The sequence below is a fragment of the Sinocyclocheilus anshuiensis genome, unplaced genomic scaffold, assembly GCF_001515605.1.
Source record: "Sinocyclocheilus anshuiensis isolate Anshui unplaced genomic scaffold, SAMN03320099.WGS_v1.1 scaffold386, whole genome shotgun sequence".
In the NCBI taxonomy this organism is placed as follows: domain Eukaryota; kingdom Metazoa; phylum Chordata; class Actinopteri; order Cypriniformes; family Cyprinidae; genus Sinocyclocheilus; species Sinocyclocheilus anshuiensis.
Window position 1 is genome coordinate 445891 of NW_015542332.1, and position 19015 is coordinate 464905.

General features: G+C 36.1%; 2 protein-coding genes across 6 annotated transcripts; one reads left to right on the forward strand and one right to left on the reverse strand.

Moving 5' to 3' along the window:
- Positions 1-7105: 7105 nt before the first annotated feature.
- On the forward strand, positions 7106-10232 carry LOC107691051 (N-terminal Xaa-Pro-Lys N-methyltransferase 1-like). Of its 2 annotated transcripts, XM_016489528.1 has the most exons (5): positions 7106-7235; positions 7361-7435; positions 8460-8634; positions 9146-9398; positions 9514-10232. In XM_016489528.1, exons 3-5 carry the CDS (start codon positions 8473-8475, stop codon positions 9768-9770), a joined length of 672 nt encoding a protein of 223 aa, XP_016345014.1. In that variant the 5' UTR covers positions 7106-7235; positions 7361-7435; positions 8460-8472; the 3' UTR covers positions 9771-10232. The 2 variants fall into 2 exon arrangements, with proteins under 2 accessions (XP_016345014.1, XP_016345013.1); XM_016489527.1 differs by lacking the exon at positions 7361-7435.
- A 958-nt stretch (positions 10233-11190) lies between these two features.
- On the reverse strand, positions 11191-18220 carry ndor1 (NADPH dependent diflavin oxidoreductase 1). 4 transcript variants are annotated; one of them, XM_016489503.1, is made up of 15 exons: positions 18149-18220; positions 17021-17176; positions 16456-16533; positions 16258-16355; positions 15986-16084; positions 14928-15029; positions 14630-14833; positions 14413-14540; positions 14044-14261; positions 13756-13863; positions 12827-12941; positions 12568-12714; positions 12170-12288; positions 11940-12034; positions 11191-11772 (listed from the first exon to the last, which is right to left on the reverse strand). In XM_016489503.1, the coding sequence occupies exons 2-15, from the start codon at positions 17153-17155 to the stop codon at positions 11628-11630; spliced, it is 1791 nt and encodes a 596-aa protein (XP_016344989.1). In that variant the 5' UTR covers positions 17156-17176; positions 18149-18220; the 3' UTR covers positions 11191-11627. The 4 variants fall into 4 exon arrangements, with proteins under 4 accessions (XP_016344989.1, XP_016344988.1, XP_016344990.1 ...); XM_016489502.1 differs by lacking the exon at positions 18149-18220 and adding an exon at positions 17461-17614 and having other exon boundaries at positions 17021-17162; XM_016489504.1 differs by lacking the exon at positions 18149-18220 and adding an exon at positions 17461-17614 and having other exon boundaries at positions 14044-14258.
- Between the last annotated feature and the right edge of the window lie 795 nt (positions 18221-19015).

Here is a 19015-nt window from a genome sequence, read left to right on the forward strand (position 1 = left end):
AATTCAGCTTTGTCATCACAGGAATAAATTACATTTTAAAATGAATTAAAAATAGAAAAAAATATATTTTAAACAACAATATTTCACAATATTGCTGTTTTTACTGTTTGGCTGTACTACATGGTGCTGCTCTACAGTGTGTTTACAATGGTCATTGAAATATAATTCAATATAATGCAAAGAGAAAAAAATGCATGGTTATGAAAAAAACACTGTTCTGCTGTACTGTCTCAAGAGGTTACTCGAGTCATTTATATTGTTCCAAGTAAGAAGCACCATTCAGAAATTATGTCAAAGAAACAGTTTAAACATGTCTGGCTTGTTTCGTTAGAACTGGTTTAATAACAACAGTTTGGTAACAATGGGAAACAGGATTCCATTGTATATGTTTCCTACTTATATAGTTTTTTCTGCTTTCCCCTCTCTTTCTTCTTCTCTCTTTTTATACTCATTTAGTCTCTCTCTCTCTCTGTATCTCTCTCACATTCTTCTCTCTCTTTTTCTCTCTCTCTCCCGCTCTCTGTACTGCTTGCATGGTTACAGCTGCACTGATGATAGGGAGCTTGCATATGTGAAATATTAATAAGAAAATGGCTTTTGCATTTTTAACTATGTGCCAGCCAGACGTAGTCTCAGAGGAGTGTAAATTCTCCTCCAGACCAGGTGTGGAGCTCCTGTGCAACTAACTAGTTTGGTAACTCATAACCTGACCAAACTGCCTTCATCTTTGATAATATGTTTGATAATATGTTTTGTCTTAAATTCAGACCATTATATTAATCCCAAACTCAGTCCTTCACGGTTTTTTTTATATGTGAGTTAAATACTAACTATATGATCATGATTATAAATCTAAAATGTCTCCAAAGGAAGTTTATGACAAGATTTAGCTCACTTGTAGGGTTTTTTTCCCAGAAATCTCAGCTAAGTAAAGCCACCCACACAGGATACTTCTATCCTCTCTGTAACCTTTTAGTATTCTCTCTTTCTCTCTGTGTTTCTAGGTCAGGGATTAGGCAGAGAGGCAGTAGTGAGCATGTGCTCTGCACCGCTGTCCACTTCAATCTACCCAACCAGGGCTGATCTCACAAAATATAGATACAGAGAGCGAGAGAGAGAGAGAGTTGTTGGCGGTGATGGGGGTGTCAGAGGCTCACATGGGGAAAACAGAAAAAGAGGGGGAAAATCAGAGGAGAAAAGGCAGAAAGAGAGGAAAAGGCAGCTAGCATGGCAAGCATAGCATGGGATACAGGCGTGTAGCCGGGTTGTGTAACATTCAATCCTGTTTTGTTCCATAAACACACACACACGCACACACACATACTTGCACTGTTCTCAAAATGCGAGGCACTGCTGCACTGTGAAACCAGAAACCACATCAGACTTCAGACCTTCAAAGACAGAACTAATCCTGTTCTCACCCAAACCTGATTGTAATTCAGTCATTAAGCATTCAGCTCGACGCCCTGCAGAGCTCTGGCTTCGATTAAGAGTCTAGTGTTGACTGGTTGAAGTTTGCTGATGATTTATTGCTGTATGTTACTACAGGGACTATAATGATATATTAATATAAAAAGGTGAGATTTTAAAACTTAGATATTGCATATTGCGTACAGATATATATATACTGATTACATTATAAACATACATAATAAATGTGCATATCCATTTATATATATATATTATTCATGGTATTTATTTTTCATTTTTTGATTTAGATTTTATTTTATATTTTATTTTAAGTTTTAGTAATTTTGTTATGTGCATTTTTATTTTTTAGACATCTCTATATAGCTTTATTTTTGTTTTAGTTTTAACAATTTTAGTATGTCACCGTCAGCTTATTTCAGTTTCAGTCAATTTTCATTTTAATTTTTCCATCTAATTTATTCAATTTTATTTTATTTCAGCTTTTTTTCAATTACCAAAAACAACTTTTTATTTACTATAACAACTGTAAACAAGATTATAATATAATATAATATAATATTAAACATGAACATGACAAATGTAGTCACCCATTTTAAGCAGTCATTATTAACAAATATTCATAATAATAATATATGAATAATAATATATAATAATATTCATAGTAATTTATAAATGTAATATATTTGCCAAATGCCATGATTGACCAATCAGAATCTAGTGTTCAATAGAGCTGTGTAAATAATAGCACTTTATAGCTACCTGATGGCTATTTCTATACAACATATTTAAAGAAAGAAACATACATGACTTTACACTCTTAATTTTTAATTTTTTTATTTTTTTTTTTTTTACAAAAAAAAAAGTTTTTGTTTTCTTCTGCTTCAGGAGCGACCTCAGTCCAGCCTCTCTTTTCATCTGTGTATTTAACTTTTTTTTCTATCACAATACAGGTGCTCTCATCCAAACTACCATGATGTAATCCAACTGTAATCCCAAACATCAAAGAACCACACAGCTGTCATGTGTCACAAACACACATACACACACACACTCTCTCTTCAAAGACTTTTGCAATGTGTGTTTTGCTAAAATTTGCTCCTTACTAATTTTTGAGGAAAAATGTCATTCATTTTTAAAACACTGTTAAAGATATTATAACATTTCTTAGTTAGCTTGGTTGTTTTTGGCTTTTGGCTCTGTGACAGACATGCTGGCCATATGGTTCAGCCTGAATCAGGCATAAGACCTCCTTGTGACCTTTCAGAGTGTATACAAACACAATCATATGACTGTGTAGCAAATGGCATTCAGGAACACAGCAGTTTATCTTGTATTTTATCTGTTATTAAGTACACAAACAGATAAGCTCATAGCAGCTTGTATCATTATGTTAACAAGATTGTGCTATTATATGCATTATTTACACATATACACATTATAATTCTATTATATATAGAAGTTCAGTATTGTTGTTTACAGCATTGTATTTTATCATTATAACAGTAGCCATCTGCTGAATAAAATTGCTTTTAACAATGTAGCCATGCATTATAAAAGATACAGATTGCTATTTTAACTGTCTGACTAGGTTTAGCATGAAGAGTCCTCGGAGTTATCTAACTTAAGAACTGTGGAGTGACATTTCAGTCATGATTCCACTATCTTTAACACAGTTCCATGAGACGCTACAGAATATCTACTTTTAATGAAGTGTCAACCTATTGTAACAATTAACATAATTTTACATATACATTTTCATAGTATTGTATTCAATAAAACATGTACTTGAGGCTAGTATTGCAAATAGGACAACTTTTATCCGAAATACCATTGTTAGTCAGTGTCATTCACTGTGTTTTGAGCTCTGACCACTATGTGGCATTGTGTTTATTGTTAGTGTTAGTTTGCTTGAGAGAGCTACAGATCATGTAGTGCCTATGTTTAAATATAAAAATAAATATATTGATTAATTGAGTGAGTGGTTGATTAATAACTGAATTAATAAAAGAATAAATGACTGACTGAATGAATGAATGAAGGAAGGAAGGAATGATTTTAACCTCAAGCTGTCCTACTTAGCTTGAATTTAGTACAACAGTGCCATCACGTGGCTACTTTAATTAATGCACAAGTGTTTGTTTTTTTTAGATACTTTCACAGGGTAGTTTTATTACAGTTATCATATACACATGAATTCTACACATTCAGAATTTTATTTTTGTAATAATAACATAACACTTTATATCACTTTTGAACAATTCATGATTTGACAACAAACAACATGACAAAAATCTAAATTGTCCTACTAATGACCTAAACACACTTTTAGGAAACTTCTGCAGGAGACATTTTAGTTCATTATTTGCTTAGCAAGTAGCACAAGATGTATCATGCCAGTAGCAGTAAGTTTAACAGTCACTTTAAATGCAAGTATTTCAAAGTCTTTATAGCTGTGCACACGTGTTTGTAAGTGCCCTTATATTGTCTATTTCTTTTTCAGGGATGCCATATTTCCTCTCTTGCATGAACTGAATGCCTTGATAGATGCATGAGGGTAAGTTTGTTCTATGTGTAAGTACAGAACATTTATAGACTGATACATATGTCTTTGAGTCTGAGTCAGGGCGACTGAAGGTTTGTGTGTAGAATGATGAGATGATTCTTCCACCCTATGCAAGACACATCTTCACACCTTTCCCTCCAACCAACCTCCTCAGCTCCAGCTGGAAATCACTCCACTCCTAGAGCACAAAAAGATACATGTTTCTTTTCTAAATACCAATTACACTGCATTTTAATCAGCTACTCTTGGTAATGCTGTTATTGACAAGAGTTCTAGTACTGTTGTCATTGTGTAACTGATCAGCGTTATAGCCAGTGGTGTAATTTAGTTACAAGGTGGCATCAAATAGCTGCCATTCAAACTAGCTGACCTGATATCAGAGAAAGTTATGAGATCTGCATACCAATCTACATGTTATATTAATATACAATATATGTTACACTCTCTGCCTTAAAGAGAAATAGTCAAATAGTATGACTTACGTTCTTCTGTGGAACATAAAAGGTATTTTTAAAGGGATTATTTTGTGTGTGTGTGTGTGTGTGTGTGTGTGTGTGTGTGTGTGTGTGTGTGTGTGGGTGTGTGAGGCTAATGAGAAAAACAATAGGAGGCTCAATGTCCGTCAGCCAGGGAATGAGGACTGGAGAGGTCATATTGTTTTACCTTCGTTTAGCATATGCAAGTTGTCTTTGTGTCTTAGCTTTTGGAGAGGGACAGACGGTGACAGCGGGACATAAAAAGGGTCACCGACTAAGTTACATAACCTTTTGCGATCCTTTTATTACAGGTGAGAGTCATTAAACAGTATTTATGGACACACACAGATAGGCAATACACAACTTTACCAAGCCAATACAAAAAAATACAAGCTTACAAACAAAAGAGCTCCCATCAGAAGCAAGGTATATTGATTCTGCGAAGCATGATTGCATTTGTGCAGTGTTTTGAACTGTTACTTATTTGCAAAACGCTCAGCATTGAAGGAGATTTTTTTGTGTGTGTGTGTGTGTGTGTGTGTGTGTGTGTGTGTGTGTGTGTGTGTGTTTGAGGGTGTGAGGGTGTATATATAGGTATATATATATAGGGGATATATATATATATATATTTGTTGATTGAAATAAAGCTAAGATCAAATGAAAAAATATACAAATATTAAACGAAGAACTTGAACTTAATAAATAAAAACACAACAATTAGAATACTACAATTCTTACAATTAAAACTGAAATGAAAATACTTCCAAACTAGTGCTGTCAAATGATTAATCGCATCTCAAATAAAAGGTTTTGTTTACATAATATATGTGTGTATATTATGTATATTTATTATGTATAAACTATATTGATATATTATATTATTATTAATATTACTTTTTAAACTGCCTTCAGAATGTGTCCTTTGATGAGAAATTCTACAAGTCCACAATGAGTCAAATCTTGGTGACTATACTGTCGAACATATGCAGCAGTGCAAAAGAGGTTCATCTGAGAGGAGAAACGTGAAGAGGGCACACAGAGAAAGAGAGAGCGAGGACTACAGGCAGAGACAGGCGAGGAGAAGAGCCGGCCAGCTCTGCTGACTCAGGACATTTCAAAAGTGTTGATTTCCGCTCCATTTCTCCAGCCTCTTTGTAATTCTTATGAGAGTGTAAAAGGTGTCAGGAGCCAGAGAGGGAGTAGACAGAAGAAGATAGGGTGAGAGAGAGCAGATCAGATTAAATATCGACTGACTTCAGGCTGTCTGATGCAGACAGGCAGTGTACTGAGTCATCTGTATACCCTGCCAGCTCGGCTGAGAAGGAGAGACAGAAAGAGGATGAGCAGACACAGCCGGGAGGGAGAAGAAAGAAGAGAGGAGTTACCCAGGGGAGTGTGAGGAATAAAAAAAGAATATAAATGTATATACCGTACATGTAAATATTTTCAAAATATATACTGTATGTGTGTGTATAGAGGGAGTAGACAGAAGAAGATAGGGTGAAAGAGAGCAGATCAGATTAAATATCGACTGACTTCAGACAGGCAGTGTACTGACTCATCATCTATATACCCTGCCAGCTCGGCTGAGGAGGAGAGACAGAAAGAGGATGAGCAGACAGAGCTGGGAGGGAGAACGAGGAAGAGAGGACTTACCCAGGGGAGAGTGAGGAGAGCAGCGAAACGTTGGGCTTGTGTCGTGAGGGAGGAAAGACCAGCATGAGTAGGCGAGACAGAAAGCATGCTGTCAGGTAATGAAGGGAGTGAAAATAAGATATGGGATGAGAAGAAAGAAAAAGCGACAGTGGCTGGACGGAATACAAAACAAATACAGGATCGAAACTAGGACCACTCAGATGAACATTTATTAAAGAGGCTGGAGATCTCTGGGAAATGAGAGATAAAGGATGTTTATAAATGTATACCAGTATAACTATGACAACTTATACACGATATGAAGATGAAAAGTTTGGTTTTGAAATAGTTTACTCAACATAGTATCCATTCTTCTCTGTAAACCCATTGCTCTGAGAGCAAAGAAGGGACGCAAACTATTCTGTCTTAAAAGATATAGGCCTACAAGTCATGCTTTTAGTGTCTGACAAAAAAAAAAAAGATGCTATAGTGTCTTTACACATTTTTTTCTTAAATTAATAATGCTGCTTTGGTTGTATGAGTATTACAATCATTTTATATTCTCGTTAATCCTTTCATTTTTCAAAACTTCTTGTGATTTTTGTGAATGTGTATTTATGCCTCCTCTGGACCCCAGCAAATCCCCAGTGGGGCCACAAGATAACTTAAAATTATTCTAATTAATGTATTATTATTATTATATCATTAACACATCATTTTACTATTACTTTAATTCAAATGAAAATCAACAAAAATATAAAACATAAATCACATAAAATGTATGTTTTTTTTCTTCCTTTCTTTTACAATATTGGGTAAAACACCACTGGGTAAAAATGGCATTACAATTTCGGACAGTTTACGAGCATTTGGAGGAAAAAAACAAAAACAACACAAAACATTTACTTGACAGTTTCTTAGCCACGTGTAAGTGCGGCCACAAGATGGAGACAAATAAAAAACAAAACACTGAAGGGAAACACGGTAGTCAAATAAGGAAATGACGTGAGGTGTGCAGTATTTCTTCTTTGGGAAGCCAGGTTGCTGGAAAAGATTTCATGGGGCAGTTCTGTTACAGTTGACATGACCGATAGTAAGAAACGACAGTCAGCGAGAGCACGAAAACAAAGGTACGTCAGTCTTCACTCTGAATTACTGTTAGGACATAAAGAAGTGAGAGAGAGGCAGTGGAAGCGTGTGATTTCCATCTGCTCGTGTGTCAACACGTGTAACTTTTTGTCACCACCAAATATAGCCGAGAAACAAGATACCTTTAACCTCAGCACGGTAGCAGGAACACGTGTAAGAACTTTTGGTCCAAGTAAATCCAGTAAGTAATGAGAATGAAGGTTAACAGATGCAACTGTACCACAGTCAATTTTCCAATAACTATTTATTACTTTGTACATACCTATTTTTTAATCTATCCAACAGACTAAAATGTTAGTGAGTGTGGATATTGATATATATACTGTATGTCTTATATTTATCCATGCTTACATTTTGTTAGTAGACTACATGTTGTAATAATTTAGCAGTCTTAGTCTGTCAGTCTGCTGTGAAGTGATGCTTCCTGACAGCTGAGCTGCATTTGGATCCAGGTGTCTGAATATGACATGCTTCAGCTCTTTAGGTCTCATTTCAGGCTAAATATTTGGCTCTTGATCATTTCATTGAAATTATATTTTCATTATCATTATCCATACAACTCAAACATTGTCTTACTGACATAATAAATCATTTATTCAGTGAATGCATGACTAGTACTACAAAACTAGTACTAAAAAATTGTTGTGATGTGTGTCCTGCTAGATGAGGATGGTTGTGCCTAAGGTTTTTCCCACATACAACAACCTATGGAGTTTTTTCCCCCCGGCCACATTCACCTTTCTCATTGGGGGCATGAATGAATGAATGATTTTATGTAAATATATGATCTAAAACGGTCTGTATTGTGAAAAGCACTGTACAGAAACTTGACTAATTGCAGTTGATTATAACATTTTCATAAGAATGCAACTGATTCATTTTATGAGATACTAATACATTTTACACCGCACAGAAGCGTCATCTGAAGCAACACGTATACCACGGAAAGATACATTTATACTGACTTGTAATGCAGCAGAGACAGCATAAATAGGCCTACATTTACACAGAAACTACAATTGCAGAAAAAATTTTATGAAATTGTTTTAAATATGAAGCAATTCATATAGAAACATGCAATAGAATTGAGAGTCTACCTGTAATATATAGTCTTACATAAATGCAAATATGATAAAACTTTATTATAAATGACTTTCTCATTCAGATCTGTGGTAAAACGAACTAATTTTGATCTCTGTGGTCAGGAGTTGCACAAAGATGGAAGACTGTTTGATAGAAGACCAGACAACCTTTTACTCAAAGGCAGAACACTATTGGAAGGAAGTCCCGCCCACTGTGGATGGAATGCTGGGGGGTTATGGCAGCATTTCTAGCATTGACATTAATGGCTCCAAACTGTTTCTTCAGAAATTCCTTGGCGTGAGTTGTTCTAAATTAATACTTTAATTCTACAAGCACAAATGACAAATAAAGACATTTATAATGTTACAAAAGGTTTGTATTTCAAATAAATGCTGTCCTTTTGAACTGGCTTTTCATCAAAGAAGTTTTAAAAAAGTATCAGTTTCCACAAAAATACAGCACAGCTGTAAAATATATTAAAACAGAACACAATTTTTTAATTGTAATATTTCACAGTATTATAGTTTTTACTGTCTTTTTTATATATATAAATTAATGCAGCCTTGGTGAACATATGAGACTTCTTCTTATGAATTTCTTTCCCAAATGTTTGAACGTTAGTGTAAATATCTATTGCAAGGCTACTATTCTGAATTCTAGTTCACTGTCAAGTCTTATAAACTGATTATTTTAAAGAAATATTACGAGACAGACTGTAACCTTTCCCACAATTACTCAACTTTCACTTAACCACAAATGAAAGTTCATGAGAAACACCCAGTCACTTGGTTTTCTGTTTTACTCCAAGGAAGGCCAGGGTAAGACTGGGACAGGCTGTGCTCTGGACTGTGGCGCAGGAATCGGCCGTATCACCAAGCGCCTGCTGCTGCCCCTCTTCCGTACAGTGGACCTAGTGGACGTGACACAGGAGTTTCTGGATAAAGCTCGTTCCTACCTGGGTGAGGAGGCCAAGCAAGTGGAGAACTACTTCTGCTGTGGCCTACAAGACTTTCAGCCCCAGCCAAAGCGCTACGATGTCATATGGATCCAGTGGGTGATTGGTAAGGCATACAATTCACTTCTTTCACTACATTATCTATGAACAGAAATGGTGAAAATGACCAAATGTATCTTCTATCATATTTTGCAAACACAAATCACTCCATGTGTCTCTAGGTCACTTGACCGATGACCACCTGGTGGAATTCCTGAGGCGTTGCCGGAGTGGTCTGCGTCCAGATGGCCTGATTGTGGTGAAGGATAATGTTGCGTTTGAAGGTGTAATACCTGATGATGTTGACAGCAGCGTGTGTCGGGACCTGAATGTACTACATCGCCTAGTAGCCCGGGCCGGACTCAACATCATCTGTGAGGAGCAGCAGCAGAACTTCCCTGAGGAAATCTATCAGGTCCACACTCTAGCACTCAGATAGCTGTGAGCACTGAACCGAGGGGGTTTTATGTGTTTGTTCAGAAGCCAATAATGTGAGAACAATTTAAGATCAATGTTAGCTACACAAGAAGCTACGTGTTGCTGCCAATGTGATTACCGTTTTTTTTTAAAAAGGCACAAGACTTAAAGGTGACCTTGGGGATTTTAAGCAGGGGAGTTTTACTTGACCTCTAGAGTTTGTAATATAAACAGCTAGGGTTCATCGCTATTATGAATCTGAATGCAAAAGTGGCGAATGGGAGCTTTTCAGATATCCAAACAGTTTTACACTCCAGTTGATCCTCAGTTTGAAGTGTGGAAGGTTGAAACAATCAAGAAACAATGTAAACCACGCACACTGCTTTGTTTTTAGCAATGGGTGTGCTGAAGACTTGAAGGGACAGTTGACCCAAAAATGAAAACGGTCATGTTTTCACCCTCATGTTGTTCCAAACCTGTATTACTTATTTTCTTCTAGTGGATATAAAAGATGATATTTTTGGAAATGTCTGAGTGTTTTTTTGTTTTTTTTGGTCAATGGTCACCAAATCTGTGTGCTTATCACCCATTCTACAGAATGTTGTTTATTGTGTTCCACAAAGTCATACAGGTTTGGAATGACATGATTGTGAGTATTTGATGACAGAATTGTCATTTTGGGGTGAACTTTCCTATTTAAGACTTTAATCAGAGTTCAACATGTGTATGTGGCACTGAATGGTGTGTGTAAAACATTTTAGTAACTTATATGGCAGTTTGAATCTACTAGTTAATGTTACATGTGTGAATTTACAGCTGTTGACAGAAAACTCTTATCTGAACCATATGCTGTATTTTGCCTTGAATAAACTAATATTTTAAAGCAGTGTTTGTATGACTGTTATTGTGTATAACAGGTTCTCAACATTTTTGGCTTGAAGGCTCCTCGTTGTCCATCACAATATTCATGTCCCCCGTATATGCTATATTTGTAAGATAATCACGGTCTGTCTGCTGTAATTATGACAAAGCTGCTTGTTTTCAAACTTTTTATTAATATATTTAATGACTTTTGCACTACTGTTTCAGAAAAACAAGTTATTGAGGGAAAATAAAAATATGACTTCAGCTTCCATCTCGATATTTTTAATTTGTTATATTTGGATTATTTTAATATGTATTAATAATGTTTTAGAAATGTAAATACTAAGAAGTCATCCCGTGGCCACCTTGACAGTCTGTGGAGGTCCTCTGATTGAGAACCACTAATGCAGAATATACAAGTGTGAGATGGATATGGACACATCGTTTGGTCAATGTTTATTTTATGAAATTAAAAAAAAGGAACAACTTTGGTTTCAAGTCTTTATCACTTTATCCTTCAGTTTATTTGTTATATTTGGATTATTTTAATATGTATTAATGTTTTAGAAATGTAAATACTTTTAAGTCATCCCGTGGCCACCTTGACAGTCTGTGGAGGTCCTCTGATTGAGAACCACTAATGCAGAATATACAAGTGTGAGATGGATATGGACACATCGTTTGGTCAATGTTTATTTTATGAAATTAAAAAAAAGGAACAACTTTGGTTTCAAGTCTTTATCACTTTATCCTTCAGTTTTATACAACAAAACTGGAAGCAGTAACTACCTAGTTTACAGCTAATATCAAATCAAATTCATGGTCTAGTTGTGTGTGTGTTCATATTAACTAAAGTTACACTTACAGGTCCCAGCTGTATTGTCAAAGGCAGTGGGGAACAACTTGGAAGAAGAAAGTGGTCGGACCACAACACTTAACACCATTTAATCTCAGTCCAGACTCACTTTCACACATGAGGCTATGTGTTATTAAGGCTATGTGTTTAATAGAGAGATCAGGACCAGGTTTCACTTTGAAAGCGTTTTGCTTTCTCCATGGCATCCAGCATCTCCTGTGCCTGGTTTTCTGACATGCCACCCTCTTTCTGGAATACTTCTTTCAGTGCGTCACACACACTTGCGGGCATCTGCTTGGCATTCCTGGGTGAAAAGGGAAGGGTAGCTCATTTCTGTAATGCTCCTTATATATGCAGTACTGTCATATTGCTCTATAACCAACCATACATGTAAGGGTTTGACATTCACTAACAATTGAAATGTTTTAGTAAAGTGTTGTTGAATGCCACTTGATGTTAAAAAAGACTTACCCTGCTATGTAAAAGAACGCATTTTTCTTTGCCATCAGATCCCATAGAAGTTTGCTTTGTTCCTTCACACGATGCTGAACATAGATTTTTTCCTCCTGTAAATGAATCATATTAAAACTTATAAAAGGAAACATTTCCAGGGATGTGTTCATGGGACCTCCCCAGCACTGCACATTTTGGATGTTTGGCTTATTGGACAAACCTACGCCGTATTCTTAAAGTTGTCTGACCTGATCTCTGGAGAAGGCTGTGACGAGGATCATCTGGCCCGCCTGCACCTTCTCCTCCCATTCTGATCGAAAGTATAAGTCTTTTGATTCAGACCGACAGCCAAAGAATAGCACATTAGCTGAAACAGGAGTCGAGACTTCAGTTAGAATGTATTATCACTAACTATTCTGTGACTTAGCGACAGCATTATGTGTCATGACACACATTCAGTCACTACTTCTGTATTATCATACTGTATTATAAAGGTTTAATTAAAAAAATAGGCCCTGTGTCTTGGTTATTACCATTCTGCACAAATAAAGCAGAATATATCAGACCTTTTTTTTTAGCAAAATACAAATTTGATCACTTTCAATCTTTTTCATTTCTGAAAAACGGCAAAATCCAAGAAACTCACCCATCTTCCCCTGAGCAGCCCTCTCCTGTATGGCAGATCTGAAGGGAGCCACACCAGTCCCTGGTCCCACCATTATAACAGGGGTGTCTGGGTCCTGAGGGAAAATCAAACTTCCCTCCTTCACCCACAGTGGTACGTAAACATCTCCTAAATAGCATTTAGGACACCAATAAAATGGAATGTACAGATTTCATAGATTTTATTTGTCTGAGTGCATTACTGACTGTTTTTTTACTTTTTTCAGTTTGATCAGACCAACCTTTAGAAGGGTCCAGAGATGCCAGCCAGGAAGAGCAGAGGCCTTTGCGTGGCTTAAAAAGCATGCTTTTATATTTCACCACGGCAACCAAAATCTGGATGCGGTTAGGGTGTTGCTGCGGGGGAAAAGGTCAAATCAGAAAGAAAGATTTATAGAAATATTATAAATGTTTACACCACTGTTCAAACATTTAGGGTTGATAATGTTTTTGAAAAAAGTCTCTTATTTTCTGTTTTTATATATGTTAAAATGTAATATATTCCTGTGAACACAAAGCTGAATTTTCAGCAGCCATTGCAGTCTTCAGTGTCAAATAATCCTTTCAGAAATCATTCTAATATGCTAATTTGGTGCTTAAAAACATTTCTTATGATTTTCAATGCACAAACTGCTGCTTAATATTTTTGTGGAAACAACAATACTTCTTTTTCGGAATTCTTGGATGAATTGGAAGTTCAAAATAATTTCTTTGAATTTTGTAACATTAGAAATGTCTTTACCGTCACTTTTGATCAATTTAATGCATTCTTACTAAATAAAAATATTAATTTATTTAAGAAAAAATCTTACTAACCCCAAACATATGAACAGCAGCCTGTATAAATGTTTAACAAATATACATGTATATATAAATATTAGTGCTGCCAAACGATTAATCGCATACAAAATATATATTTTTTTTTGCATAATATATGTGTGTGTTCTTCTGTGTATATTTATTATGTATATATAAATCCACACACTTATAAATATATTTAATATATAAACAACATATTTTTCTGAAATGTATACATGCATGTGCGTCTATTTATATATACATAATAAATATGCACAGTACACATACATATATTACGTAAACAAAAACTTTTATTTTGGATGCGATTAATCGTTTGACAGCACTAATAAATATATACATTAAAAAGATTTACCAAGAGAGAAGAGGCAATAGAGAAGGAGCGAGGCTGAATATCTGGAAAAAGATCCAACAAGCAGTCAATGCTCAACTCGGCTGCAGTATGAGGGAAGTCTGCCAGTACCTGAGTTAACATTAGAAAGGGATTACACCACTTTTTTACACGTATAATAACCTTAAACATTTTGTAGGAACACAGCTCTTTCATACTCCAGATGACAACAGAAGTCAGTGTATGAGTCTACAGACATCCAAAAACAAAAAAGAAGTTGTATTTAACATCAACATTCAAGTGATCTCTGACCTCCAGGGCTGTTCGACGGGGTCGGTTGCAGTAGGAGTGAAGAGCGTCCTGACCCTGAGCGGAACTGAACTCCAAAAGTTTATCCAGCTCCAGCTCATTAGTGGCAAAAGTGGTCAACACCTCAAAGAAGGAACGGCGTGGAACAGCAGAAATGTCCAGGAACTGTTCCACCAGAAAGCGAACGGAGCAGGGCTGAGGAAGATGCGCAGGGACTGCTGCTACAGGAAGGAGAGCAACACAGAGTTTAAAAGGATAAGACTTTCTTTCTTGCATGGAACACAAAAGAAGATGTTCTGAGGAATTTTGACATGTGGGTTTGGAACAACATAACAGAATGTTCTTTTTTTTTTTTAGGGTGTCAAGTCTCACCTGTGCTGCTGTCAGTGGGAGTCAGTGTGAAGTATCTCTCCGGGCCAAGTTTTAGTAGTTGACAGAACTGCTCCACATCCTCTGCAGCATTACAGGGTCTCATCATTACAACATCTCCTGCACTGTACCTGTCAGAGATAGACAAAATCTTTTCATACCATTTTGTGATGACATTTAATCTGTATGATTTGATTTGAAATATCTCATATATGCTCACTGTATGTTGGAGCCGGTGATATCGAACTCGATATGCCTGACATCCTGGAAGTGTGAAGGAGGAGTCACTCTCTGATTGAACACAACTCCAGCTGGAAAAGGTTGCAGTGGGGTGGGAGGGGCCTTATTATCAGGGGTCTGGAGATGCTCAATCTGCTTGTCTGGGACTTCATCTAGGAAGTGGAAAACATATCGGGGTGGAAGTCTGAAAAAGATAGATTATGCATAAATATATGAATTATCTATTTGAATTCATTCATTTAATAAAACATTATTTTTAGATTAGTTGACAGACTTACTTTTCTTCCTCACGGAGTGGAGCGAGGCCAGCTGGAGGAGGGTAGAGAGACAGGGTTTTCTGCCAGAACGAAATTAACCAGGGGTCAATCACACCATCTGGCCTGAGGAGTAATAAAAAGATATATAGATATATCAGCTGTACACACAACATATATATTCATTACATACACATATACATATATATATACAGTGGTGTGAAAAAGTGTTGGCCCCCTTCCTGATTATTTTTTTGCATGTTTGTCACACTTTAATGTTTCAGATCATCAAACAAATTTAAATATTAGTAAAGACTTACATTGTTAGAAAAGTTTTCTATTTTGAATAAATACTGTTCTTTTTAATTTTTTATTCATCAAAGAGAAATTATCAGAGGTTCCAAAAAAATATTAAGCAGCACAACAGTTCCAACACTGATAATAAATCAGAATATTAGAATTATTTCTGAAGAATCATGTGACACTGAAGATTGGAGTAATGGCTGATGAAAATTCAGTGCTGTGTCACAGAAATAAATTACATTTTAAAGTATGTTAAAATAGGAAACCATTATTAGAAACTGCAATAATATTTCACATTACTGTTTTTTTCTGTATTTATGATCAAATAAATACAGCCTTGATGAGCATAAGAAGCTCTATTAAAAAAACGGATCCCAACGGCAGTATATACAGGTGCATTTCAATAAATTAGAATGTCGTGGAAAAGTTCATTTATTTCAGTAATTCAACTCAAATTGTGAAACTCGTGTATTAAATAAATTCAATGCACACAGACTGAAGTAGTTTAAGTCTTTGGTTATTTTAATTGTGATGATTTTGGCTCACATTTAACAAAAACCCACCAATTCACTATCTCAACAAATTCCACGACATTCTAATTTATTGAGATGCACCTGTATATAAAACGCATTTTTCCCCAAATTAACACTTGTTTATTAGTGTGAACTGTGGGAACCTATTAAATGTGGTTGCTAACCTCTTAAAATTGAATCTCTTGAATTACAAGAGAAGAATAAACATAGACATTTAGTCAGTATGTAAAGGGAATCTCTGCTCACCCCAGATCATGTTGATCATCAGCCAGTCCAACAGGCAGCAGCATATTAGCACCAAGCAGAAGCAAACGCTTATGGAGCTTCTTGGCAACAAAGTTAAACCTGGAAAGAGGCCCAAAACGGTCTCAGCATTGTTTGTCGTGTAACATGCAAACACCAGTGACATCAGTTCTAAAAGATTATTTACCCTTTCAAATTAATTGTAATATATTGTAATAATACATCAAAGGAAAAAGAAAGGCTTTGTTAGCAGAACATCTGCTCAGTCATCATACTTTGGATACGAGGAGTCTCCAAGGCCCAGCACAGCACTGTCAAGACGACAAAGAGAATCAGCAGGCAAAGACTTCCTGAACAGGAATCTCCAGAATTTCTATATGAAGCAAATATATAATATTTAAATATATGGAATGCATGAAAGGTTTATGTAATATGAAAGTTTGATGGCTAAATTCTGTTGTTTATAGTCTTACCATCATATTGTCTGGAGGATCCCCCTGTCCTGTGGTGGCACAGACAAACACTACCAGAGACTCTGAGATCAGGTTCGCCTAACGAGGAGACATATTAAAGGGATAGTTCGCCCAAAAATGAAAATTCTGTCATTAATTACTCACCCTCATGTCGTTCCAAACCCGTAAGACCTACGTTCATCTTTGGAACACAAATTAAGATATTTCTGATTAAATCCGAGAGCTCTCTGACCCGCAAAAAGTATTCTTGTAACTTCGTAAAATGACAGTTCAGCCACTGGTGTCACATTGACTGCTGTACCGATTTCTGGAACTGGGAACATTTCAGTTGTGTTGCTGTCTATGGAAGGTCAGAGAGCTCAATCTTAATTTGTATTCCGAAGATGAAGGTAAGGTCTTACGGGTTTGGAATGACATGAGGGTGAGTAATTAATGGCAGGATTTTCATTTTTGGGTAAACTATCCTTTTAACATAGAGCAAAAGAGCTTGAGTTATAGCGTTACTGTTAACCAATCTTCGCATGTCTGTGTATGACTGCAGACTGCATAGGCATCGTGCACTGACCACATTATAACTGTCCAGAGCTTCCACTCGGACTCTCATCCACCTCCTCTGCGCCTGGCGGCCGATCCGCTCAGCTGTGTCCTGCGCTGTGCCCGTCTGACTCCCGTACAGAACCAGCAGAGCGTGGGTGCTCATTTTGTCATTGGAATCAGACAACTGATCAGAGAAGCAAATAAATGCAGCAATGTTTTAGTGTGGGTTTGTTTTAACAATCAACGTCAGATAAAAAACAATACACTATAAAATACAATACTGAACAGAACTTTTTATTAGACTATATCAATGGTTATTTGTAGAACCGACGGATGTAAAGGCATGTCAGTGACAGCTTTGAGTCGCCCACCGTCTAACTGTTACGTGACAATTCTCATGCAATACCCTGCATCTTTCGTGATCTACGATAAAGAAAATATTCCATCGTGTAAGACTGAGTGGCTTACCTAAAGATATAAGCACTTAAGTGATACCCTGACTATCGTCAGCACATGTACTGACAGTAAAAATGAATGTAGAACGGACTTCAGCGGGACATCAGAATGTTGTCATGGAGCGCTTTACGGCAGAGTTCAGGTTCCATTCGATCCAACTTCATTTTACGACAGTTGTGCAATTCACTCACGACGCTGTAACCTAACCTTCGGGAACCATGCCTAAAATTGGATTTTATGTATAATATTTCAATTCAATTCATTATTTATTTCAGACCCATAGGCCCATATCAAAAAAGTAAAAACAAGCAAGCATACATTTACAAACAACAAACATATACAGACTTTCATGTCAGTGCGTCTTCCAAAACAATAGAAATACCTTGTATCGCTTAATGTAAGATTATTTAAGACAATTATGACTGTATTTTTAATCATGTACACATAATATATATATATATATATATATATACTAAGGAATTATATTCCTTAACACAGCATGCAAAGTGGCGCATTATTACAAACAAACATTTGGCTTGCACTTGTCCCCCTAAAGCTACATTCTTAACGCGTCATGAAATGTTACCTGGAGCTTTTTCATTTTAACTTTATTATATTTACACCACAGGTGTGCCTTATAAAGTGAAGTACAGTATTTTAAAGTCATCTGTATATAAACTTTACGAGCCAGCATATTTACCTGTCCACACAATTTACAGCACAGACACTGGCACGCTGCACAGATTCATTCTTCTTCATATCAGTTCTTTATATTGTAGAAACTGCATACTATTTATCCTAATATATCAAACACCCATAATCACCACACATATTCACAAAAGGGGATGTTTAAAAGAATTGTTATTTGTAGTTAAAACTAACTTGGCAAAATAAAATTTTCTAATTCGACCGTTCTTCTTCTTCTTCTTTTGGTTTTATGGCGGGTTGCGAACCAACTTCATAGGTGCATACCGCCACCTACTGTGATGGAGTGTGAAGAGACCGTACCATTTCTCACCTAAATCTTAAATTCTGTTAATTATTCCACACTTCTTACGAAATCTCATGATTGCACTTATTTGTTTTCCTGCATTTGGACCATCATTCAGAATACTACTTAATGAAAATTCTTTAACTCCTAAGGATTGTAATTCATCTTTAAATCGATCCCATTCTCTTTCATATGCTGTACATATCATCATAACGTGTTCCACTGATGTACTCTCTGATACATGATTCATCCTATTTACAATAATTGTTTCCATTATTTTACAAAAATTAGACATAAGTGCTATTGGCCTGTATAATTCGACCATTAGAGGGCGTCGTTCATTAAATATGTGAACCGGAAATAATAGTACGATTGACCAGGGGCAAGTTCAAGCTCAAACCGGTGTGCACTGTTTTGCTACGGTTTCCGGTTTGAACGACATGTTTCCTGGAAACGGATTTTTAAAGCGGTTTTAAAAATGGCGACCAAAATTTCAAAAAGAATTTCAGATCATATATCTGTTTTTACTACAGAGACAATAGCAATATTCCTAGCTCTTCAGTGGATAGAAGAAGT